The sequence below is a fragment of the Manis pentadactyla genome, chromosome 10, assembly GCF_030020395.1.
Source record: "Manis pentadactyla isolate mManPen7 chromosome 10, mManPen7.hap1, whole genome shotgun sequence".
In the NCBI taxonomy this organism is placed as follows: Eukaryota; Metazoa; Chordata; class Mammalia; order Pholidota; family Manidae; genus Manis; species Manis pentadactyla.
Genome location: NC_080028.1, coordinates 19,548,162 through 19,575,065, shown reverse-complemented (window position 1 = coordinate 19,575,065; position 26,904 = coordinate 19,548,162). Strand labels below are relative to the sequence as shown.

General features: G+C 37.5%; 1 protein-coding gene across 3 annotated transcripts in view; it reads left to right on the top strand.

Moving 5' to 3' along the window:
- ANO4 (anoctamin 4) overlaps positions 1–26,904 on the top strand; it is a 388,767-nt gene that overhangs the window by 344,135 nt on the left and 17,728 nt on the right. For all 3 annotated transcript variants that reach the window (XM_036891459.2, XM_036891457.2, XM_036891460.2), the window contains 7 exons: positions 8,210–8,246; positions 10,329–10,440; positions 11,356–11,413; positions 11,552–11,649; positions 13,429–13,571; positions 25,325–25,477; positions 26,474–26,621. In XM_036891459.2, the coding sequence (XP_036747354.2) occupies positions 8,210–8,246; positions 10,329–10,440; positions 11,356–11,413; positions 11,552–11,649; positions 13,429–13,571; positions 25,325–25,477; positions 26,474–26,621 (749 nt within the window). The remainder of the gene's footprint in view (positions 1–8,209; positions 8,247–10,328; positions 10,441–11,355; positions 11,414–11,551; positions 11,650–13,428; positions 13,572–25,324; positions 25,478–26,473; positions 26,622–26,904) is intronic.

The following is a 26,904-nucleotide window of genomic DNA, read 5'->3' as shown; positions in this document are numbered from 1 at the left end:
TCAATAGATCAATGAACAAATTAAAATAGAGATCAAGGAATATATGGAAACAAATGACAACAACAACACAAAGCCCCAACTTCTGTGGGATGAAGCAAAAGCAGTGTTAAGAGGAAAGTATATAGCAATCCAGGCATACTTAAAGAAGAAAGAACAATCCCAAATGAATAGTCTAACATCACAATTATCAAAATTGGAAAAAGAAGAACAAATAAGCCCTAAAGTCAGCAGAAGGAGGGACATAATAAAGATCAGAGAAGAAATAAACAAAATTGAGAAGAATAAAACAAAAGAAAAAATCAATGAAGCAAAGAGCTGGTTCTTTGAGAAAATAAACAAAATAGTAAGCCTCTAGTCAACCTTATTAAGAGAAAAAGAGAATCAACACATATCAACAGAATCAAAAACGAGAAAGGAAAAAGCACGACAGACTCCACAGAAACACAAAGAATTATTAGACACTACTATGAAAACCTATATGCTAACAAGCTGGAAAACCTAGAAGAAATGGACAACTTCCTAGAGAAATACAACCTTCCAAGACTGACCAAGGAAGAAATGCAAAATTTAAACAAACCAATTAAGAGTAAAGAAATTGAAGTGGTAATCAAAAAACTACCCAAGAACAAAACCCCTGAGCCAAATGGATTGACGTCGGAATTTTATCAGACATACAGGGAAGACATAATACCCATTCTCCTTAAAGTTTTCCAAAAAATAGAAGAGGAGGGATTACTCCCAAACTCTTTCTATGAAGCCAACATCACCCTAATACCAAAACCAGGCAAAGACCCCACCAAAAAAGAAAAACTACAGACCAATATCCCTAATGAACGTAGATGCAAAAATACTCATTAGCAAACTGAATTCAAAAATACGTCAAAAGGATCATACACCACGACCAAGTGGGATTCATCCCAGGGATGCAAGGATGGTACAACATTTGAAAATCCATCAACATCATCCACCACATCAACAAAAAGAAGGACAAAAACCACATGATCATCTCCATAGATGCTGAGAAAGCATTCAACAAAATTCAACATCCATTCATGATAAAAACTCTCAGCAAAATGGGTATAGAGGGCAAGTACCTCAACATAATAAAGGCCATATATGATGAACCCACAGCTAACATCATACTGAACAGCGAGAAGCTGAAAGCTTTTCTTCTGAGATCGGGAACAAGACAGGGATGCCCACTCTCCCCACTGTTATTTAACATAGTACTGGAGGTCCTAGCCATTGCAATTAGACAAAACAAAGAAATATAAGGAATCCAGATTGGTAAAGAAGAAGTTAAACTGTCACTATTTGCAGATGACATGATATTATACATAAAAAACCCTAAAGACTCCACTCTAAAACTACTAGAACTGATATCGGAATATAGCAAAGTTGCAGGATACAAAATTAACACACAGAAATCTGTGGCTTTCCTATACACTAACAATGAACCAGTAGACAGAGAAATCAGGAAAACAACTCCATTCACAATTGCATCAAAAATGATAAAATACCTAGGAATAAACCTAACCAAGGAAGTGAAAGACCTATACCCTGAAAACTATAAGACACTCTTAAGAGAAATTAAAGAGGACACTAACAAATGGAAACTCATTCCATGCTCTTGGCTAGGAAGAATTAATATCGTCAAAATGGCCATCCTTCCCAAAGCAATATACAGATTTGATGCAATCCCTATCAAATTACCAACAGCATTCTTCAATGAACTGGAACAAATAGTTCAAAAAGTCATATGGAAACACCAAAGACCCCGAATAGCCAAAGCAATCTTGAGAAGGAAGAATAAGGTGGGGGGGATCTCGCTCTCCAACTTCAAGCTCTACTACAAAGTCACAGTAATCAAGGCAGTTTGGTACTGGCACAAGAACAGAGCCACAGACCAGTGGAACAGAGTAGAGACTCCAGACATTAACCCAAACATATATGGTCAATTAATATATGATAAAGGAGCCATGGACATACAATGGGGAAATGACAGTCTCTTCAACAGATGGTGCTGGCAAAATTGGACAGCTACATGTAAGAAAATGAAACTGGATCACTGTCTAACCCCATACACAAAAGTAAACTCGAAATGGATCAAAGACCTGAATGTAAGTCATGAAACCATAAAACTCTTAGAAAAAAACATAGGCAAAAATCTCTTGGACATAAACATGACTGACTTCTTCATGAACGTATCTCCCCGGGCAAGGGAAACAAAAGCAAAAATGAACAAGTGGGACTATATCAAGCTGCGAAGCTTCTGTACAGCAAAGGACACCATCAATAGAACAAAAAGTTACCCTACAGTATGGGAGAATATATTCGTAAATGACAGATTCGATAAAGGGTTGACATCCAAAATGTATAAAGAACTCACACACCTCAACAAACAAAAAGCAAATTATCTAATTAAAAAATGGGCAGAGGAGCTGAACAGACAGTTCTCCAAAGAAGAAATTCAGATGGCCAACAGACACATGAAAAGATGCTCCACATCGCTAGTTATCAGAGAAATGCAAATTAAAACCACAATGAGATATCACCTCACACCAGTAAGGATGGCTACTATCCAAAAGACAAACAACAACAAATGTTGGCAAGGTTGTGGACAAAGGGGAACCCTCCTACACTGCTGGTGGGAATGTAAATTAGTTCAACCATTGTGGAAAGCAGTATGGAGGTTCCATAAAATGCTCAAAATAGGCATACCATTTGACTCAGGAATTCCACTTCTAGGAATTTACCCTAAGAATGCAGCAGCCCAGTTTGAAAAAGACAGATGCACCCCTATGTTTATCGCAGCACTGTTTACAATAGCCAAGAAATGGAAGCAACCTAAGTGTCCATCAGTAGATGAATGGATAAATAAGATGTGGTACATATACACAGTGGAATATTATTCTGCCATTAGATGAACACAAATCCTACCATTTGCAACAACAAGCATGGAGCTAGAGGGTATTATGCTCAGTGAAATAAGCCAAGCAGAGAAAGACAAATACCAAATGATTTCACTCATATGTGGAGTATAAGAACAAAGAAAAACTAAAGGAACAAAACAGCAGCAGAATCACATAACCCAAGAAAGGACTAACAGTTACCAAAGGGAAAGGGACTGGGGAGAATAGGAGGGAAGGGAGGGATAAGGGTGGGGAAGAAGAAAGGGGGTATTACGATTAGCATGTAAAAAAAAAAAAGAAGAAAATTTAAGGGATGCCTATGTTCTAAGTTTGATGATGTGTATTTCCTCTCGCGTAGTGTGTACTTTAAAATTTGCATTATTTTACAAAGCATTCTAGATCCTAACAAAATACTATGTCAATTACTAGTTAAGGGACACTAACTAGTTTTCATTTTACTCCTTTTCATGAAAAATAAATACTTCAAAGATAGAGTGTATATAGAATGTATTTTCTTGCTTCTTGTCATACTGTTTCAAATCTGTTCTGCTTTACTAGCAAACAAAAAGCAACTCAGTATGGTGGTTGCAAACTAATAACACCAACAGAAGATATATTCCAGGAGGAGACTAAAAGTTATGAATGTCCTTTTTATTCAGCCATACCAGAATGAATCAGATATTTCATCCTACTGTAAACAGTGAAAACCACAATGTCTTATTTCAAAAAGAAGTAAACCAGAAAACATGGCTTGCCCCAGAACAAGCCCACATTCATTGATCGGACAGATAAGATCAAATTAGAAATACTCATAGCTTCCTTTGGAAATGTACTTAAGATCAGAGAGCTTTCTATCAGTTACAGATTTTAACATTTATAATTTGTAGCATCCAGTTTGGAAACTTAGATTTTTCTACTGCTCTTTTTTTTTAAAGACTGAATAAATGTTATTTTATTTTTTTAATTGTTTAATTGAAGTATAGTTGACATGCAACATTATATTAGTTTTAAGTGTATAACATAATTATTTGATAGTTGTACACATTACAAAATGCTCTCCACAGTAAGGGTAGTTACCATGTGGCAAAGTTATTGCAAGCAAAGTTATTACTATATTATTGACTATATTCCCTATGCTGTACTTTTCAACCCCATGATTTATTTACTTTATAAATGGAAATTTGTACCTCTTTATCCCATTCACCTTCTCTACTTCTAATTTTCTACTGCTCTTATCAGAACAAACAATCCATGGTTTCTATCTCAACTGCCTAAATAGAAATTAGACTTTTCCCCAAAATCACTCATCTGCAGGTCTCCTTCCAGTCATCTGTGCCTCTGTTTATGTGCCTTTTCCTGTTGCATCCATTTTAAAGCTTCACCATCTACTTCCTTGTATCTTCAACATGTTTATAAAGTGTTGACAGATACCATGGATCCCTACTGTGTTCCCATATACTTTTCCTTATTTTTCAAAAGATTAGTATCAATCATATTTCAACGCCTGTGCTGTTACTTTTTTAAATTCAATTTTTTTAGTGTCTAAACCAAAATAATGTTGACATGTCACCAGCTACCAAGACCTTTGAGACAAGTGCAAAGTGAGGCACTTTGACAAATGTATGTCATCATGAGAGCTATAAAAGATAAACTGCATAACTGAAAATTATAATTTTGAGAAAGATTATCTCATCAGTCAAATCTAATTTTCTTTGATAATTACACAATGAAATAACTTTAATAATACAGTGTGTTTGTAATAATAAAATGTATTTGATTAAAGTATCTTCCCTAGTCTGTTGCTTATCAATATTTTATTTTTTAGATAAAATTGGAATGTATGATTAATGTATACCGTAAGATTTCTTTTTGAAAATTATACTGATCTCTTTTAACATTAAATAAACTCCAACAGTCTAAGGTTTGTATACACAAAATTTGATTTTATTCCATATAAATTATGTGTTACTATAGCAAAACATAGTCATTGCTGAAAGTTTAGAGTCATACAATCTGAGTATTTTGCCTATTTCTGTAGTTAACTGAAATCTTGGATAAAAGAATTCAAATATGTGGAAGCATGATGAGATCAATGAACCTATTCTCAACTATATACAAGCATATCTCATTTTATTATCTTTTGCTTTATTGTGCTTCACAGGTACTGTTTTTCACAAATTGAAGGTTTGGGGCAACCCTGCATCAGGCCAAATCTGTTGGCACCATTTTTCCAACATTATTGGCTCACTTCATTTCTGTGTCACATTTTAGTAATTCTTACAGTATTTCAAGATTTTTCATTAGTATTTTACTTGTTATAATGATCTATGATCAGTGATCTTTGTTGCTATTGTAATTGTTTTGGAGAACAAGAACCATGCCCATTTAATGGCAAATAATAAATAACTGTTACATGTTGTCCTGATTGCTCCACTGACCCATTCTTCAACTATTCCCCCATCTCTCCCCCTCTCCTCAAACCTCCCTATTTATTCCCTGAGACACAGTAATATTGAAATTAAGCCAATTAAAACCCTACAATGGCCTCTAACTGTTCAAGTGAAAGGGACAGTCACATGTCTCTCATTTAAAATCAAATACTAAAAATGATTAAGCTTAGTAAGGAAGACATGTCAAAAGCTGAGGTAGGCTTAAATCCAGGCCTCTTGCACCAGACAGTTAACCAGGTTTTAAATGCAAAGGAAAAATTCTTGAAGGAAATTAAAAGTGGTACTGCAGTGAACACATAAATGATAAGAAAGCCAAATAGTCTTATTATTGTTATGGAGAAAGTTTTAGTATTCTGGATAGAAGATCAAACCAGCCACAACATTCTCTTAAGCCAAAGCCTAATCCAGAGCAAAGCCCTAACTCTCTTCAATTCTATGAAGGCTGAGAGACATGAGGAAGCTGAAGAAGGAAAGTTGAAAGCCAGCAGAGGTTAGTTCATGAGGTTTAAAGAAAGAAGCTGTCTCCATAACAGAGAAGTGCAAGGTGAAGCACAAGGGCTGATGTAGAAGCTACTACAAGCTATCCAGAAAGTCTAGATAATTAATGAAGCTGAGGTAATTAATGAAGGTGGCTACACTAAACAGATATTCAATGTAGACAAAACAGCCTCTTGGAAGAAGTTGGCCATCTAGGACTTTCACAGCTAGTGAGGAAAAGTCAATGCCTGGATTCAAAACCTCAAAGGACAGGCTGACTCTCCTGTTAGGGGCCGATGACTTTAAGTTGAAGCCTATGCTCATTTTCCATTCTGAAAATCCTAGGGCCCTTCCTTAAGAATTATACTAAACCCATTCTGTGCTCTATACATGGAACAAAGCCTGGATGATAACACATCTGTTTACTACATGGTTTACTGAACATTTTAAGCCCACTGTTGAGACCTACTGCTCAGAAAGCAATCTTCCTTTCAAAATAAGACTGCTCACTGACAAGACACCTGGACACATAAGAGCTCTGATGGAGATACACAACAAGATCAATGTTGCTTTCATACCCACTGACACAACTACTCTGTACTCATGGGTCAAGGAGTCATTCATTTTTACTTTGAAGAAATAGATTAAGAAATAGATTTCATAAGGTATAGCAGCCATATAAATTTATTCTTCTGATGGATCTGGGCAAAGTAAATTGAAAGCATTCACCCTTCTGGATGCCATTAGTAACATCCATGATTCATGGGAGGAGGTCAAAATATCAACATTAACAGGAGTATGGAAGCAGTTCCAGCCTTCATGGATAACTTTGAGAGGTTCAAGACCTCCAGGGAGGAAATAACTGCAGAGTAGTAGAAATAGCAATAGAACTAGAATTAGAAGGGGAGACTGAATTGCTTCAATCTCATGAGAAAACTTGAATGGGTGAGGAATTGCTTCTTGTGTATAAGCAAAAAAAATGGTTTCTTGACATGGACTCTAGTCCTGGTGAAGACACTGTGAAGATTGTTGAAGTTACACCAAAGGGTTTAGAGTAGTACTTAAGCTTAATTAATAAAGTAGCAGCAGAATTGAGAGGATTGGTTCCAATTTTGAAAGACGTTCAACCATGGGAAAAATTCTATCAGTATCACATGCTACAGAGAAATCATTTGTGAAAGAAAGACAATTGAATGCAGCAAATTTCATTGTCTTATTTTAATACAATTGCCACAGCCACCCCAACCTTCAGCAACCACCACCCTTATCAGTGAGCAGCCATCAACATTGAGGCAAGTCCCTCTACCAGCAAAGGTTATGACTCACGGAAAGATCAGATGATGGTTAGCATTTTTCAGCAATAAAATATTTTTTGAGCTATGTACATGTTTCAGACAATGCCATTACATACTTGATAGACTACAGTATAGTATAACATAACGTTTATGTGTACTGGGAAACCAAAATATTCACTTGACTCACTTAATTGTGAGTCAATGTGCTTTATTGCAGTGGTCTGGAACCAGACCTGCAGTATCTCTGAGGTATACCTGTACGGAAAACAATGGTCTGAAGAAGAGGTGACGTAATGTGCCCAAGCCCTGTGGTTTGCTAGCTGGTAAAGTTACAATTCCAGCCTGGGGAATTTTAACCAGTGCATTTACACTACTTTAGTCTACATGTGGTCTTAGTTTTCGTATTGTTCATATTCATTTAACTAGTTTACCTTTTCGTTTTAATTTACCATCTTCCACTGTAAAGAAGGCACTTGTTCTTTTTCTCAATTTATACCCTCTCTGGGGAATCTCAGGCAGCTGGGTTTGCCCTGAACCTCTGCTCTTCCATACACATATGTGTACACACATACACACACAAACATACACACACACCCCTTCCTTTCCCTCTTAGGACCCTCCATTTACTGGATGCATTCAACAGAAAAGCAGAATATCATAAGTTTGGGAGTTTCCAGTAATGTTTTATCACTTCACTATTTATAAATGCTGTACTCTAAAAAAATATAGTAGCCTAGAAACAATAGGGTTACAGAATCTTACCATCAGCAGCAGTCTTGCATCACTTAGCAAGCTGGTAATTAGTGGCAGATAGTCTTGCAGCCACAGAATTTCTCACTCTAAAACAGAAGTGAGATTTTTTAAATGGTAAATTGGAACCTTGTGCATTTTTTTCTTTCTGTACATATCCTTTTCTTTCTGAAGGACACGTTTGTATACGATGTTTTCAATGTTTGAGCAATGCATGGTTAGTGAAATTATTTACACTCATGACTTTATTACCCATATCCTTTATAATTACAGATTTTAGAACATCTACAGTTCATTTGTTACATGTATGAAATTTATTTTACAGCTCTATGAAAAAGTTGCACTTTTTCTGACAAATTTAGGTAAGTAAAACCCTTTTAATTTCCCAGCATAATATTATGGTCTAGAAAGTACCTTTTCAAAGATTTATTTCTGAAACACTGCTGAAAAGAAAGATTCCCTTTATTTTGAATTTCATAAACCAATTTGTTCTTTGCGCTTAACAGGACATTTTAAATATGTCCAGTAATTGGAGGATATTTTCTATCTAAAACTTTAAAACCTATCACAAACATTATCCATATGAGCTACTGTGATTTAAAGTAGGTTTTCTCTCCATGCACAAAAAATAGCATCACAAAAGTACATGCGTATAAACTGCTCAGAATCAGTAAGAAAAACATTCATTTGCTTTGCCTACAATTTTTATTTCATGAAAAATGTATCAAGTTTTTTATGGTATAAAGAAGTCATGCAAAGTTCGTTGCTTTTAAGACTAGGAGCCTTCATTCCCAGGAATGTAGGCAGACTAGCCATCATTGACAAGTCTCCCCAAAGGACATTTCTCTGACTCCATAAAGCACTAGAACAATCTGGTAGCCAGCTATAAGCTGTGTATTTTCCATGTTTTCAAAATAGAGAAGTTGTCCCAATTTTCTTAATAAGACATTGGTCATTTTACTCTATGCAGTTTGAGAAAATGACATGCTCCCCACATGAAACCTATTTTAGCACATTCCCATATATAGCTTATCCAGAGGGGGGAAAGGTCACAGAAGTGCTTTTATTTACTATAATAATCATTATAATACAAGATGCCATTTATTGAGCCCCTTCTATATACCAGATACAGGGCTAGGCACTGGCATATTGCCTTTAATGTCACTGAGATCTTCCATGACTACTACCCCTTGCCTAAAATGACAGAGATTTATGCCCACAGAAGGCGTAGCTCTGCACTGGTAGACTGTGCCCAGTGGCAGCTGACTCAGCCTAGCAAAGGTGCCAGTGGAGAGACAGCTCTGGTCCACCCATGCTCGGAACACCTGGGAACCCACGCAGCTCGCTGACAACCCAGGAGATATGGCTATGCCATCAGGAGTTTGGGGACAGAAATGAAATAAAACTAAAACCCTGCCAGAAGCCTTTGTGTTTTCTTCCCTCAGCAGCAGTACAGCCTTCTTCAGAAATTAACATTTAAGCCATTTGCCTTTCTGTCTCTCCTCCCTTCTCAGATATGCTCTTCAGAAGCATTTTGAGTTATAATTCATGGAAAAGGAATTGATGGGTAAAATGGTAGATAAGTGCTCAGAAGCTCAGGAATGTGGAAACAGAGAAAGTTTTCTTTCAAAAAACAGAAAATACATTTTCTCTGATCTTGCTTGGGGTAAGGATGCAGCTCCTAGGGACAGTTCAGTGCATTTGACATGACAGTGCAAGTTGAAGGTTTGGTCTATACTTTGGTTCCTATCGCAATGTCCAAAGATCATTTGCTTTCTGGAAGTCAAAATGTAAGGAGATGAAAATTGGTGCCTGACTAAGGTCAGGAAATTGGAAGACACGGATGGTGATACACAGTAAAAGCTCTAAAGGATGAAGCCATCTCCTTGGCATTTGTCCATGAAATGAGAAATGGTGGATGAGGGTGACAGGCAAAGTAGTCAGAACACTCAGCATTCTGGGGTGGGGGTCTGACTCCCTCTCACCCAGTAGCACCTGGCATTTCACCAGAAATTGAAGTCAAGACCAAGGAATTATTAGGAGCTAGGAGGGCACCTGACCCCACACAGGCCCTGCCCCACCGTGGAAACTAAGAGCAAAAGGAAGGCGCCTGCAGCGAGCGATCCAGGACTGGGAACGAGGCCCCTCAGCCTGCGTGTCTCAGCGCCAAGCCTTCCGGCTCCTGTAACAGTGGAGCAGACTGGATGTTCCATCTGCTCAGACAAGTCAGGAACCACTTCCCAAACCCTTGTTAGGGCTGGTCTGCAAGCTGAGGAGCCCGTGCATGGTCCACCCCAGCCTGTACCGTGTGTAGGCACCTGGGGTCTCCCGCAGCCTCCTCAGGGTGCCTCTGCTCCCACCCTGTGTGTATGGGGAGCAGGACAGAGGGTGTAGTGAGAGCACCAGATGCTGCTTCTCAAACTCTGCTCCCCTTCTGCCCACAGAGCAGCCTCGCACAGAGTCGGAGTGGGAGAACAGCTTCACCCTGAAAATGTTTCTTTTTCAGTTTGTCAATCTGAACAGCTCCACATTTTACATCGCGTTCTTCCTTGGAAGGTAAGAACTGGCTTTCTCCACACTTCCCCAGGCCAGAGACAGGGCACTCAGGGGTCACTGACCAGGGTGACAGAGAAGCCCTCCCTCCAGAGTAGATCCACACCAAGGGTAAAAAGAGATCAGTTTCCTTTCCTTTCCCATATCCAATCCTTGGGAAAGGTCTCCTTCACTAAAAAGTACCTGCGTACGTTTTCTTGATAAGTAGAGGAAAATCATCTGCACCTGTGGGAGGATAAAGCTTTTGGGCTCCGTGTGCACCTGGATCTCACACCCACATGAGCAGGCGGCATGAGGGGCACCAGGGCCTGCAGCACGTCCTAGATGCTTGACTTCACAGGAGAGGGAAGGACGACCAGGAGGGAAAGGGGCTGACACAGGACGCCAGCGGGGGTCCGACTGAGCAAGTTTTGAGTCCAGCAGTTAGGAGGATTGGGAAGGACCCTCGGTGTTTGTGTTTTGTGAATTCCCTGTTAGACCAGGAGGAGCTGAGAAAGCAGGAAAGGGTAAGTACTGGGTTCGGGTGAGATGGATGCTGCAGCCTCTCCTCAGTGCCTGACTTCTCCAGCATGGAATTCTAATCCAATAGAAAGGCTGGCTGTTCTTAAATTAAGCTATTATTCAACAAGATAAGAATGTGTTTCACTCCAACCTGCTGCTTACACAGGCCAGAGCACTGGATATTTAGCAGAAAATGTTCAAAGTCACAGCCAAACAGAAAGTCCAGAAGAGAAACATTCTCCCAGAGAATTCCAGAAGCTGCAGTTATGACCGCTCTGGAAGAGTTTCCTCATTCCCTCAGACCTGATACTTACCGTACCAGTAGTTTTCACTGGAGAATGTGCTAATCTGAATATAATATGCTCTGAAAGCTTAGACCTACAGGATGCTAATGGTTTGTTTTTCTCTGTGTTGAAGATTTACAGGACACCCAGGTGCCTACTTGAGGCTGATAAACAGATGGAGACTGGAAGAGGTCTGTATTCTCCCATCGTTCCTTGTTTCCTATGGCTTATGTGAAACAGCCTTAGGGCAACTTTGTGCAGATGAGAAACCAGACACCCTATCTTCCTCTCCGCTGATTCTTGCATTTCTGTGTTTGCTTACCTTGCAGTGCCACCCTAGTGGATGCCTTATTGATCTCTGTATGCAAATGGGTATTATAATGGTGCTAAAGCAGACCTGGAATAATTTCATGGAACTTGGCTACCCGTAAGTATCTTTGGTGTCGACAGTGGAGGGGCAGCATTGCTCAATATTGGCTTTTCTAGGTGTGGCAAGTAAGATAAGCAATGCAGACTCCACAGTGCAGGCATGTGTATACCTGCAGCTAAGCAGTCATGCTTAGTTATTCAAAGACAGTCAGGAAAATAATAGACATTGGCTCTTTTGGAAGATATAGCACAGGTCACATGAACGCAAGTGAATATTCTTTCAGAATTCTCTATGGCCCCTAAATGTAAACATTGCTTGCAGTGTGCTTTAAATGATGCCCCTGACCCTTTTGGTGCCAGTACTGCAAATCCCTAGCTATTTTACAGCACGTTAACTAGAGCTCTACTCCCCAACCCCTGCAATAAATCAGGAATGGTGATTTTTTCTTTAAATCTGACCAGAAGAGAAACATATGGAAAAGAGAAAAGTTTAGAGATTCAGTAAAAAAACAAGAGTATTTCTAAGTCAACATCTCTTGACTGGTAAAAATATTATCACCTGGGTGATGACAACAGGCAAAACCTTGCATCAGCTTTGTAAGGATAACCTTGAATTCTGCTTTGCTTGCTCAGCTCTGGTCCATTACGTTTTCAAGGGATATAAATCAGCAGCACTTCTATTTCTGCTCAAATTCCACATCATGGTTTCCCTGTCGGCTCGGTGTCTCCTTAGAGCACTCCAGGCTTCAGGGAGGACCACTCAGCCAGAACAATGAGCTAGAATTTGGTTCACTTCAGGCAAGTTATCTCTTAGCTCCCTGTCAGAACCAATGCCAGTAAATTTGTATTATTAGGTTTATTTTTAGAAAGGTTATTCCAAGTGTTGGATGTTTTCTATAAAACTTTTTAGAAATAAAGCATACAATTAAAAAACTAGAAGCATTTTTTTAATTCTACTCTAAAGTACAAACCATACTTGATCTAAATGTCACAGACCTCAGGGGAACCATATTTATCTTCTAGTAATATGGGCATAGAGCAAGATGGTGGAGAAGACAGAGTTTATCTTTGATGTCCATCCTTTATTTCCTTTATTTCATATTTTGGTTTAGGTTTTGTGTTTTAGTTTTTTTGTTCATGTTTTGGGTTTTTGTTTTTTGTTTGTTTTTGGCATGTGTACTTCTGAATATCATTTAACTTTTTCCTGGCCCCCCAACAGCACACAGACCTGACAACCCACCATTTCCTCAACCCTGTTCCATATCATAAGATGCACCCTGCACAGTGTTAAGGATTAATGTGCTAACCTCACCAGGGCAAGGTGCACATTACTGGGAGTCACCCCCATTCGAGCTGAAGCTGAAAGCAGGCAAGGCGAGGTGCGGAGATGCAGGCTTCAGTGTACCAAGAGGGGAGGCATTCTGTGGGTTTGCACATCCTCCAGGTCCCTAAGGCAGAATGTGCAGGTCAGCACCCACATGGTAAGCCTGCCGATGGGCCCCAGATTAAATGAGCTAGGTCAGATCTTCCTGTACTTGGAGGTATACTGCCTTCATACAGGGGCATCAGTTTATAGATATTCTCAGTCCTCTATCCGACCCTCACAGGCAACAGTGAACATGATAGTTTCATGAATGATTAAAATAAGTTCATGAGTCATTCTGTTCATGTGTACATACAAGGGCTTGACGTATAACCTCTGCTGTTATTTTCTTCCTGATCCAAAGCTTTATTTCCTTGGCAGCTTGTCCTGAATTTTTTAAAACTATGGTTCTACAGGGGAACTCTCCTCTTTCTTATTACTTATTTTTTTAAAGAAATTGATCTTGTTGTGCAGGTTAATTCAGAACTGGTGGACTAGAAGAAAAGTAAGACAGGAACACGGACCTGAAAGGAAAATACATTTCCCACAATGGGAAAAGGACTACAACCTCCAGCCGATGAATGCCTATGGACTCTTCGATGAATACTTAGAAATGAGTATAAACATATCCTCTTTTATCCTATTAATTATAAATGCAAATTCTATCTCTAGCTACATTCTACTAACCATACGCCCATTATCAAGGCCAGCAGTGTGTGGGCATCCTTGAGCTAACCACAGAGGAAGGAATGTCTTGCTTTAAGAAGCTCAGTCTATAGACATCGTGCCAGGAGCCTAGTCACATCAAACTCTTCATGACTTTGTGTCCTGTCCTTTGCAATAAATCGCCAGAAAAGTAGTATGAACTGTAGAAGTTGGTGAACCAAAGAAAAAGGAATTGCCACTCCTGGCATGATTGATCCGCTCAATCAGTAGACATCTATTGAGCCATGTTATATCCAGGAAGACACTATGTTTGGCACTAGAAATACAAAGAGGACTAAGGCACAGTTCCAGCTTTCAAAAAGCACATAGGCTAATGGAGGAAAGCCAGGAATATACAGAGAAAGTGCAGTAGTGTCACACATGCTGCAATATGAATCAGTTGGGGCTAAAGTAGGGACAGTCGTTTCTCATTGTTTTTGAAGGTGGATGACAGGAAGGTTGGAATGCTTAAGCTATGCCACACTTAAATTTAAGGCCTCAGATTTCTCATAATCACACCCAAGCTGTTCATCTTAGCATGTACCTAAGAGCATGCGCTGTGGAAACAGATTATCTGATTTCAAATCCCACCGTATCATTTATTAACTATGAAACCCTGGGCAATTACTTCATCCCTCATTGACTCAAATTCCTCACCTCTAAAGTGGGGGTAATAATTAGAGTAATCTCTTCACTGGGTCTCTGTGTTGATCAAATGAGTTAATGAATGAAAAGAGCTTAGAACAATGCCTAACTCAGAATATTGCCGTGGTACATGTTTTCTAATTCTCCTTATCTCCCAGGGGAGAAAAGCTAACAAAATCCCTTAGCAGATCTATTAAGTGTGTACAGGCTTTCTCCTTTTTCCTTTATGTTTAAACTCTGTTAATTTTACCAAACATTTAACATTGCCAAAGAAGTGGGGGTAGCGATGGGCAAGATGCATCACTTCTGAAAGAAGCAGTTCTTTCTGGGAGAGTCAGAAAATTAAAGGAGTGCTAGAAATGATGCTTTATGTTTCTTAGATTACTTATGTCCTAAGTATCTACTGATGTTTTTTAGAATTTCAATTATAGAATGGCAGAATGATGTAACTAGGAGAAGAAATCAATTTGGGCATTAATAATAAAGCTTAATAAATGGAATTCATTAAGAGAACTAGCCACTTGGAGGCCTTTTAATGGACTCCTCTCCCATAAAGAAGGAAATGAACACTAATTTTGGTATATTGAGTGCTTGAAAACAATTTTGATGTGGCTAGAATTGGTAGTGCTCCAAAAGCACAGTATGTCTGTAGCAAGAAACAATCACAGAAACATCACAAGCAGACTAGTGAATCCTAACTGCTTACATCTGTTCTTGTCAACTATGTTATTTTCTTAGTGACTTTCCCTATTTGTTATTTTTTAGTTTATTCACTGAAATATAATGTACAGTGAGAAAAGTATATAAATCATAAGCATATAGATTAATGAATTTTCACAAATTTATACCCAAATGTAACCAATCTATGTAGGTGAGAAGTTGGCAAACTACTGCCCAAAGGCCATATTCAGTCCCCTGCCTGTTTCTGTAAATAGTTTTATTGATATACAGCAACACCCATTTGCTGACATACTTATCCATAGTTGCTTTTGCACTATAATGGTAGAATTTGAGTAGTTGTAACAGAAACTGGCCCTCCAAGCCTGAAGTATACACTGCCTGGCTCTTTAAAGAAAATGTTTGCCATCCTGTGAGCTAGATCAGGAAATAGAATATTATCAGTATCAAAGAAGGTTCCTTTGTTCCCTCTCCTAGTCGTAATACCCTCCCAGACCACTCTCCTGACTTCTGACACCATAGATTAATTTTGCCCTCCTTTGATCTCCATATAAATGTAATTGTACAAAACATGCTCTTTTGTAACTGGCTTCTTTCACTTGGTATCATGTTTATAAGAGTCTTCCATGTTACAGGTAGTAGAACTTCATTTTTCTTTGCTGTCTAGTATTCCTACAATGTGTACCTGAAGCAGTATTATGATAAAGGTGGGGTTTGTCTTTGATACTTACCCCCATATTTCCTTTAGTTATATATGGTTTTTTGCATTTGCATTCCCAGATACTACCCAATTTTCTCCCCTGCTCCCCCACAGCACACAGACTCCCTTCACCAATCCCTCCACCCTCTCCAGTACCATGAAATGTACTTCTGTGCATTGCTAAGGATTAATGTACTGGATAGATGGCTTTTAATAGGAATCAAGCTGAGGTGAAAAGGGGGAGATTTATTTGTTCAAATGCAGACATCGGTGTGCCAATAGATGAACTATTTTGTGAGTTTGCAGATCTTCTTGGCTTCTTAAAATAGGAATATACCATTATTTATCCATCCATTCTACTGGAGATAGACACGTGGTTTGTTTCCAGGTTTGGCCTCTTACAAATAATACTGCTGTGAACATGTTTGTACATGGGTTTTAGTTAACATATGTGCATATTTCTGAAAGGAACTTATATGCAATAGAGTTACTAGTCCATTAAGTTAGGCATTTGTTGATCTTCAGCAGACACTTGCAGTTTTCAAACCTGGATTATACCAATTTACACTCTAACTAGCAGTCCAAGAGCTTCAGTTATTCCATGTACTCACTAAAACTTGTATCTGGCTTTTTACATTTTAGCCATTCTGATTGGGATGTCATAGTATCTCATGCTTTTAATTTGAAATTTCATGACAGCTGGTGATGCCTTGTGCCCTTTCATATGCTTACAGCCATTAGGATATGCTCTTCTGTGAATTCCTGTTCAAGCCTGTGTTTTGGTTTTGTTTTCTTTTTCTTTGTGATTTGCCAAAGTTATTTACCTAATCTGGTCATGAGTCCTTTGTCAGACATCTATGTTGCAAATCAAATATCCTTTTCTGGTTGGAGGCTTGACTTCTAGCTCATTGGTGTATTTAAGTGAACAGAAATTTCAGTATTTCTTCTTCAAAATTTGTTCCATATAACTTTTGGAATCAGATTTCTAATTTCTACAAAAATCTTACTGAGATATTGATTGGGATTGGTTTGAACCCCTAGATTAGTTTTGGAAAAATTGAGATTATTTTCCAATCCATGAATATGGTATATGTCTGCATTTATTTCTTTTTACATTTTTCACACCAATTCTTTGTAGATTTTAGTGTACAGGTTTTAAACATAGGTTAGAGTTATTCCTAGGCACATTATGAATTATAATGTAGTTTCAAATGATGTTTATGTGGTAGTATTTTCTGATGTTCTTATGCTAATGTATACAAATTTAATAGGTTTTTTATACTGACCTTTTACTGCACAAATTTGTGAAAGTCTAGTATTAATTTTTATGGTTTCTATATTTTTTGAGATTTCCTATATACACATCATGTCATCTCCAGATAATAATTTTATATTTTCTTTCTAATTATTATACTTTTTCTGTTGTTCTTACCTAATTGCTCTAAGACCTTCAATGTAATGCTGAATAAAACTAATAATATTGGGCCTCCTCATTTGCCTTTCTCTGATGGACTTATTTCACTTAGCATAATCCGCTCTAGGTCCATCTATATTGTTACAAATGACAAAATTTATTCTTTTTTATGTCTAAGTAATATTCCATGTGTGTGTGTGTGTGTGTGTGTGTGTGTGTGTGTGTGTGTGTGTGTGTGTATGCCATGTGTATTCTATCCATTCCTCTATCAATGAACATTTAGGTTGTTTCCATATTTTAGCTATATAAATAATGCTATGATAAGCATAGGCATGCATATATCTTTTTAGATTAATGATTTTGGTTTTTTGGGTAAATTCCCAGAAGTGGAATTGCTAGGTCATGCAGTATTTCTATTTTTCATTTCTTGAGAAACTTCCCTACTGCTTTTCATAGTAGCTGCACTAATTGGCAATCCCTCCAGCAGTGTTTGAGGGTTCCCCTGTCTCCACACCTCACTAATGCCTGTTATTTCTTGTCTTGCTGATGTTAGCTATTCTGACTGGTGTGAGTTTTGGTTTTCATTTTCCTGATGATTGGTTACTTTAAGCATTTTTTCATGTGTCTCTTGGCCATCCGTACATCTTCTGTGGAGAAATGTCTATTCAGGTCCTCTGCCCATTTTTTAATCAGATTGTTTGTGGGGGTTTTTGGTGTTGAGTTGTATAAGCTCTTTATATATTTTGGATATTAGCCCCGTCTCAGATTCATCATTTGCAAATATATTCACCCATACCGTAGATTGCATTTTCATTTTGCTGATGGCTACTTTTGCTGTACAGAGCCTTTTAGTTTAATGTAGATAGTTTGATGTAGAAATCCTACTTATTTTTGCTTTTGTTTCCCTTACCTTCAGAGACATATCCAGAAAAAAGTTTGAATTGCTGGTGTTCAACAGTTTACTGCCTATGTTTTCTTCTGGGAATTTTATGGTTTCAGATCTTATATTTAGGTCTTTAATCCATTTTGATTTTATGTATGATATAAGACAGTGACCCAGGTTCATTCTTTTGCAGGCAGCTGTCTCATTTTCCCAACCTTTCAAGGAAGAGACTGTCTTTTCCCCATTGCTTATTCTTGCCTCTTTGTTTTATTAACTCACTGTACAGGCATGGGTTTATTTCTGGGCTTTATATTCTGTTCCATTGGTCTAGATATCTGTTCTTGTGCCAGTAGCATATTGTTTTGATTATTGTACCTTTGGCGTATAGTTTGAAATCAAGGATTGTGATACCCTCAGATTTCTTCTTTCTCAAGATTGCTTGAGCTGTTCAGGATTTCTTGTTCCATACAAATTTTAGGATTATTTGCTCTAGTTCAGTGAAAAATGTCATTGGTATTTCAATAGGAATTGCATTGAATCTGTGTATTTCTTTGGGCAGCATGGTCATTTTAACAACGTTAGTTCTTTCTATCTATGAGCATGGAAAAGATTTCCATTTATTTGATGAAGGAAATTGAAGAAGACTCAATGTATTAAAGTTTTCAGAATATAGACTTTTGCTTCCTTGTTGAAATTTATTCCTAAATATGATTTTTGATACAGTTTTAAATGGGACTGATTTCTTAGTTTTTCTTTCTATTCTTATTTTTACCTAGAAACACAACATATTTCTGTGTGTTAATTTTGTATCCTGCAATTTTGCTGAATCCAGTTATTCTAATAGTTTTTTGGTAGAGTCTTTAGGGATTTCTATATATAGTATCATGTCATCTGCAAATAGTAACAGTTTAATTTCTTTCTTACCTTTTGGATGACTTTTATCTCTTTATCTTGTCTGACTGTCATGGCTAGGACTTCCAGTACTATGTTGAATAAAAGTGGTGAGAATGGGCATCCTTGTCTTGTTCCTGATCTTAGAAGAAAAGCTTTCAGCTTTTTGACACTGAGTATGATATTAGCTGTGGGTTTGTCATGTATGGTCTTTATTATGTTGAGATATGTTCCCTCTGTACCCATTTTTCATTATGAATGGATGCTGAATTTTGTCAAATGCATTTTTAGCATCTATTGAGATGACCATATGGTTTTTAATCTTCCTTTTTTAAATATGATGTATCACATTAATTGACTTGTGGATATTAAACCATCCTTGAATCCCTGTAATAAAACCCATTTGTTTGTGGTGAATGATCCTTTCAATGCATATTTTAAATTCACTTTACTAATATTTTGTTGACAATTTTTGCATCTATATTCATCAGGGATATTGGTCTGTAATTTTCTTGTAGTGTCTTCTTCTGGTTTTCATATTAAGGTGAATGAATATGGAAACTTACTTTTGTCTTCAAGTTTTTGTAATAGTTTAAGAAGGATTTGTATTAACTCTAAATGTTTGGTGGAATTCATCTGTGAAGCCATCTGGTCCTGAACTTCTGTTTGTTGGGAGATTTTTGATCACTGCTTCAATTTAATTACTAGTATTTGGTCTGTTCAGATTTTCCATTTCTTCCTGGCTCAGTCATAGGAAAGTACATGTTTCTAGGAATTTATCCATTTCTTTTAGGTTGTCCAATTTGTTGGCATATAGTTTTTCATAGTAATCTCTTATAATTGTATTTCTGTGGTGTTGGTTGTAAATTCTCTTCTTTCAATTCTGATTTTGAGTCCACTTTTTTCCTGATGAGTCTAGCTAAAGGTTTATCAATTTTGTTTATGTTTTCAAAGAACAACTCTTGGGTTCATTGATCCTTTGAGGGGGTTTTGTCTCTATTTCATTTATTTCTGCTCTGATCTTAATTCCTTCCTTCTACTAACCTTGGGCTTCATTTGTTCTTTTTCTCATTCCTTTAAGTGTCGGGTTAGGTTGAGATAGGCCTGTAATACTATAAACTTCCCTCTTAGTACTGCTTTTGCTGCACTCCCAAAGATTTTTGCATTGTTGTGTTTCTATTTTCATCTCTCCAGGGTTTTTTTTTTTTTTGTAGATATCTAAGTTATTCCTTTAACTTAATTTTTAGAGGTAGTTGATTTTACTACTTTTGTCATTTCCACTTTAATTTGTTGCTTAGTAGAATGCTGTTTAATCACATATTTTTGTTTTTTTTCAGTTGTTTTCCTGTAGTTCATTTCCAGTTTCATACTGTTGTGGCTGGGAAAGGTCTTGGTATGATTTCAGTCTTCCTAAATTTATTAAGACTTGTTTTATGGCCTAACATGTGGTCTATCCTGGAGAATGTTCCATGTAACTTGAAAAGAATGAGTATTCTGCTGGTTTGGGATGTAATGTTCTGTATATACCTATTAGGTCTTTTTAGTCTAATGTGTCATTCAAAGCCATGTTTCCTAATTGATTTTCTGTCTGGATGATCTATCCATTGGTGTGGGTAGGGTGTTAAAGTCTCCTACTAGTCTGTATTATTATCAGTTTCTCCTTTCAGTCCTGTTAATATTTGCTTTATGTATTTAGGTGCTCCTCTGTTGGGCACATAGATATGTACAATTATTATTATCTTCTTGCTGGAATAAGCCCTTAATCATATACTGTCCTTCTTTGACTCTTTTTACAGTCTTTGTTTTAAAGTTGATTTTGTCTGATATAAGTACTATCACACCAGCTTTTCGTTCATTTCTATTTACATGGAAGAATTTTTCCCATCCTTTCAGTCTCAGTCTGTGTGTGTCTTTAGGTCTGAAGCAAATCTCTTGTAGGCAGCATATAGATGGGTCTTGTTTCTTTACCCGTTTAGTCACCCTATGTCTTTTGATTGGAGCATCTCATCCATTTACATTTGAAGTAATTATTGAAGATATGTACTTTCTGTGATTTTGTTAAATGTTTTCTGGTTATTTTTGTCATTCTTCTCTGGTCCTTCTCTTGCTGTCCTCCTTGTGCATGATTACTTTCTTTGGTATTATGGTTGGGTCCCTTTCTCTTTATTTTTTGTGTATCTGTTCTATTATAGGTTTTTGGTTTGTGGTCACATGGAGTTTATATATGACATCTTACATATATTCCAGTCTATGTTAGGTTGACAGTGTTTAAATTTGAATGTGTTCCAACAGTACTACATTTAACTCCCCCCCTCTGTATGTTTTAAAAATATGTCTTCTTTAATGCTTTTTTTTTTTAGTGATTTACTTAACTAATTTTACCACTTTTGTCATTTAACCATTACACTAGCTTTTAAATGATTGGTCTACTATCTTTGCTATCTGTTTTTACAATGACTTTTTTTTTTCATAATAAAAAAGTTTTTGGTTGTAGGTCTCTCTCTTTCAGCACTTTGAATATATCATGTTACTCCCTTCTGTCCTCTAGTTCCTGATGAAAAATCAGCTGATAGCCTTATGGAGTTTCCATGTAGGTAACTTGTTTTCTCTCGCTGCTTTTAAACTTCTTTGTCTTTGACATTTTAATTACTATGTGTCTTGGTGTGGGTCTCCTTGAGTTCATTTTATTTGGGGCTCTCTTCTTCCTGGACCTGGATGTCTCTTTCCTTCCCTAGGTTAGGGGAATTCTCAGCCCCTTTCTCTCTTTTCTTTCTGGGACTCTTATAATGGAAATATTAGGACATTTGATATCCCAGGGCTTCCTTAAGCTATCCTCATTTCTTTTTATTCTTTTTTCTTTCTGCTGTTCAGCTTCAGTCCTTTCCATTACTCTTGTCTTTCAAACTGCTGATCTGTTCTTCTGTATCCTCTGATGTATTGTTGATACCCTCTACTGTATTTTTCATTTCATTTACTCTGTTCATCGCTGATTGGTTTTTTTAATGTATTTTCTATCTCTTTGTGGAGGTTCTTACTGAGTTCATCCACTTGTCCCTCAAGTCTGGATAGCACCTTTATAACCATTACTTTAAACTCTCTGTCAGATAGATTGCTTAACTGTTTCATTTAGTTCTTTTTCTGTCATGTTCTTTTGTTTCAAATGTATTCCTGTGTCTCCTGATTTTGTTTGACTTTCTGTGTTTTCTTCAGTACGTTAGGCAAAATGTATACTTCTCTTGGTCTTGAAGACATGGACTTATGTAGGAATGTTCACTGTGTAGACTGTGTGTGTGCTTGGCAGTTTGGGCTAGCTGGTCAGAGCCTTGGTGGTCATGGACCAGAGTGTCTGCTGGTGTTTCCAGGGCATGAGCTGGAGATCTCCAGTGTAGTTAGTGGCCACGGCTGCACTGGCAAGGATGCCCAGTGTCAATGATGTACAGTTTGAGTAGCTGCCAAGTGGGCACCATCTGGAGCCATGCTAGTGGCACAGTCCAGGGGTCTCCTGGGTTAGCATCCAGCTGAGGCCATGCACACAGGGTGGCCAGGGAGGGAAGGGCCGCAGGCAGGGTGAATTCACATGAGTGTCATACTAGTCATACCACCTTGATTAGACTGCTGAATCTCTGACAGGTGTGTTTGGGTGTGAGCAGGGACCAGAAGGCCAACTTCACCACATCTGGAATTGGTGTATTCACCGTGACCCTGCTCCTGTCCATACTATTAATGTGCAGGGAGAATGTAAACAATGGCACTAACCAGCACCAAGAGAGTTTTAGCAGCTCCCCTATCATGTGATGGTTGGGTTTAAACTCTCCAGTTCACAGTTTTTGCTTCTGTGCCTCAGGGCAATCAAGTCTATGATCAGGTGCTCAGAGATATCCCTTCCTACTTCAGGGCCATGCTGGGGGATAACTGCTTCTGTAACCATGTCTGTCTCTCCTGCCATTTTGTGTGTGTGTGTGTGTGTGTGTGTGTGTGTGTGTGTGTGTGTGTGTGTGGTCTTTTTATCCCTTGTTGTACAGAAGGTGTTCACTCAGGCCTCTGTTCATCCTTGAGATGAATTGCTCTGTACGTAGGTGTACATTTGGTGTGTATTTGGTGTGTACATGGAAGGAGTAGGCTTAGGCTCTTTATATGCCAATGATGGCCTTTTAAAATGATTTGGATAATTTTCTTTTTTTTATTAAACAGTTGTGTAAGACTACTATTATTTCTTCCTTATATATTTGGGAGAATTCACCAGTGAATTTAGTTGGGCATGGAATTTTCTTCATGAGAAGGTTTTTTATTATAGATTTAACTAATAGTTATAGTACTATTTCAATTATTTCTTCAAGTATCCATTTTGATTAGCTGTTTTTCAAAAAATGAGCTCATTTCATCTACATTTTCGACTTCAGTGGGATGAAATTGTTTACCCTTGTATTAACTTTTAAGGTATAAAAGGTCTACACTGATGTCCACTTTTTCATTTATAATTCCATACTTTGTACTTTTCTCTCTATAAATGTCTGCTAGAGATTTATTAACCATTTCAGAAAACCAACTTTGGCTTTTGTTGTTTTGTTCTATTACCCATTTGCCTTCTATTTCATTTCTGGTCTTATCCTTATTTCCTTCCTTATATGTTATTTGGGCTTATTTTTTTTCCTTATCAAATATCTTGAGAAAGGAGTTGAAATCATTGATTTACAGCTTTTCTTCCTTAATATCAGTGTTTATAATTATAATATTCTCCAGTAACACTGCTTTGGCTGCATCCTATAAGTTTTGACATGTTATATTTTCATTATGAAGACAATTGTTTTTTTTAGGATTGTGTTGCTTAATATCAAGACATCCAGGAATTTGTTAGCTGTCCCTGTCATTGATTTCTATTTTAATTTCACCAGTGGTCAGAGGATGTTCTCTATGTTATTTCAGTGTCCTTTGATATATGTTGAGGTTTGCTTTATGCCTCTGCATATTGTATATTTTGTCAAACACTATGAAAAAGTAAGAAACTATTATATAACCAAAAGAAAATGATAATTCTCTAGCAAAGGAACTCAAAGGCACAGAATATTATTAAGATAAAAAATTTTAAATGGCTGTTATGAAGAAATTTATTGAGCTATAAGAAAATTCAGAAAGGTAATCAATGAACCTAAGAATAAAATTAATGAACAGGAGTTCTTTCCAAAGAGACTGAAATTAGAAAAAAGAAGCAAACAAATTCTGGAGCTGAAGAAACTAATAAATGAGAGGAAAAATGCAATATAGAACACTGGCAACAGGGGAGACTGGATAGAAGAAATAATAAATGACTTGGAAAAGAAGAATATAGAAATAATTCAGTTAAAAGAGGATAGAAAACTTGCATTTTTTTTAAAGTGAAGAAACCCTAGAAGAGCTATCAGATTCAATCAGAAAGGCTAATATAAGAATAATGTGCAAGAAGAAGAGATGGAGAAGGGGGAGAGAGTTTATTTAAAGAAATAAGAAGTGAGGACTTCCCAAATCTGGGAAAGAAATTGGACATACAAATGCATGAAGCAAATAGAACATACCAGAAGTCTAGTGTGGCCTGAGTAAAGGATTGTTTAGGAATCCTGTCTGGGATGTAGGATATGTTCAGACATGAGGCTTGGAAGATCCTTAAATGGCATGATGAAAGTTTAGGATTTAGTCTACAGGCCATAAGAACCTACTGAAACATTTTGAGCAGGGAGCTGATGAGTATCAATAATGATTATTAACCAATACAGCAGTGTGAAAACATACAAAACTCCTAATTTTTCAGTGTTAATTCTCCCTACTGATTTTGCAATTCATTGACAGTTCTTGCCTGTAACAGTTAACACTGCAGTGTTGGAATAACTGTGGTTTTTTATTTTCATTATTCCTTCTACATCTATTGTACAATTATTTTCTAAAAACGAATTTGAATTCTACCATAAGGAAGAGCTGTCCCTTCTCCCCCATTTATATATTCAGTTATTTATATCACTATGGATAGATACTTAATCTTTGGGTTGTAATTCAGTACTATCATTATTTATTTTGTTGTACAAATTGTTCTAGGTTTAGTCACTGGGAGCTCCTTCAAGTTTGTCCTGTGTTCTGTTGATGTGTCCCCATCATGTTTCAAGCACTTCCTGACTATCTGGCATCACAAGACATTCCAGGCTCACCTTGTATTTTTCCCTACCATGGCCCTGGTTCCTTTTATTATAGAATGGTATTTAGAAAACAACTGGATCCTAGGTCTGATCACTGTTCCTAGGATGCTACTGCTTCTAGGCCCGAGGAGCGCCTCTCTGTCCAGCGTCCTGGCCATCTTTCTGGAAGAGATGTTCCCTGTGCTTCTGTATTGGGGGAAAACATGAGTTAAGACATAACACATTCATATTATTATCCTGCTGAAAACAGTCACAGAAAAATAACACTTTCTGTTCTCCTTCCTTTTCTCTAGTTCTTCAGTTTGGATTCACAACTATCTTTGTGGCAGCTTTTCCCCTAGCACCACTTCTGGCCTTACTGAATAACATAATTGAAATTCGACTTGACGCTTACAAATTTGTCACGCAGTGGAGGCGACCTTTAGCTTCAAGGGCCAAAGACATAGGTAAGTTGGATTTGGGTATTTTTTGTTTAAAGATATTAACCATCTGGTGTATAAAATTAAAACAGCCACCAACTTTGGATTTTTACTTATGTTTTTCATCTAAGATGACTCAAATAATTCTTGAAAAAAATAATTGTTATTTTTAAATAATATTAGACAAGAAGGAAAGCTGTCTATTTGGAAATTTATAATCGCCAGAGCTACAGAATTTGTTCTTAAATAGATGCTCAATTTGGTTGTTTCTATCTTAAGACCTTGGAATCTAAAAGTTTATTATCACTTATTTCCTTGTTAAAATAGATCTTCTACTTGCTTAACTTTGTTTTGCCCTTCCCCAAATGTTTGCCTGAGTCACGTGCAGCATGATCTAGTTTTTCTAAAAGCCGAGATGACCTTTGCTCTTTGATGAGAGATTTTGAGTTGAATCAGATGCAGTCTCTTGAGAGCTGCCTGAGATCAGAGAGTGACTCATTTATTTCTGCACCCAATGCTAAGTAGAGAGTAAGCAGGTGCTCAGGCAATGTATGGGGAAAGAACTGGATGTAGAGGTACTTGGCTCACAGTAGTCTTTTAACCTTCCTGTGAAACAAACATTCAGTAAGCATCTACCTTGGGTCTGTGCATTAGGGGCTGGACCCACAAACATGTCAGCCCTCTTCAGGAGCCCCAGTCCAGCAACGGCTTGACAGTGGGAGTGCGGATCTTATCACATGGTGTTTGGTACCTTATCATTGACCAAGACCTTCAGACTTACCAGGATCTGACTCTGATCCTCACCGAGTCATTAAATCACAAGCACTGGCACTTTCCCAGGAACTCCTTCAAAGCCAAGGTGTTTGCAAGTGTGCATTCTTAATCCTGGTTACAAGTATCAGTATTTAGGAAGATGAAAGGACCCAAGAAAAGGACTACTGAAAATAAGTTACCCCAGTTATTTTCACTCTTATTATCTTTGCTGTTGTATCTAGAACTAATATAACACTTCTTTTTGAACAGGAATTTGGTATGGAATTCTTGAAGGCATTGGAATTCTCTCTGTTATTACAAATGCATTTGTCATAGCGATAACATCTGACTTTATTCCTCGTTTGGTATACGCTTATAAATATGGACCTTGTGCAGGCCAAGGAGAAGCTGGGCAAAAGTAAGTTTACCTTAAAACTATGAAGAAATCTCCATTTCCTATCCATCATGTGATGTTGTACAGTCAGACAAAAACCTCTACTTTGGAGTAGCCCAGGGTGAGACAGTCTGTAGGGGGGGAGGTGGAATTATAATACTTTCAGCCAAAGAAAACATATTCTGATCTACTGAAGGGAAGGGTTCATACAGGTCAGACCAGTTTCATTCATCAGTTTTCTCACCCCTGATCCCTACACACTATGAATTCAGAAATGTGTGATATGCAAATGTGCATAACCAAAAAA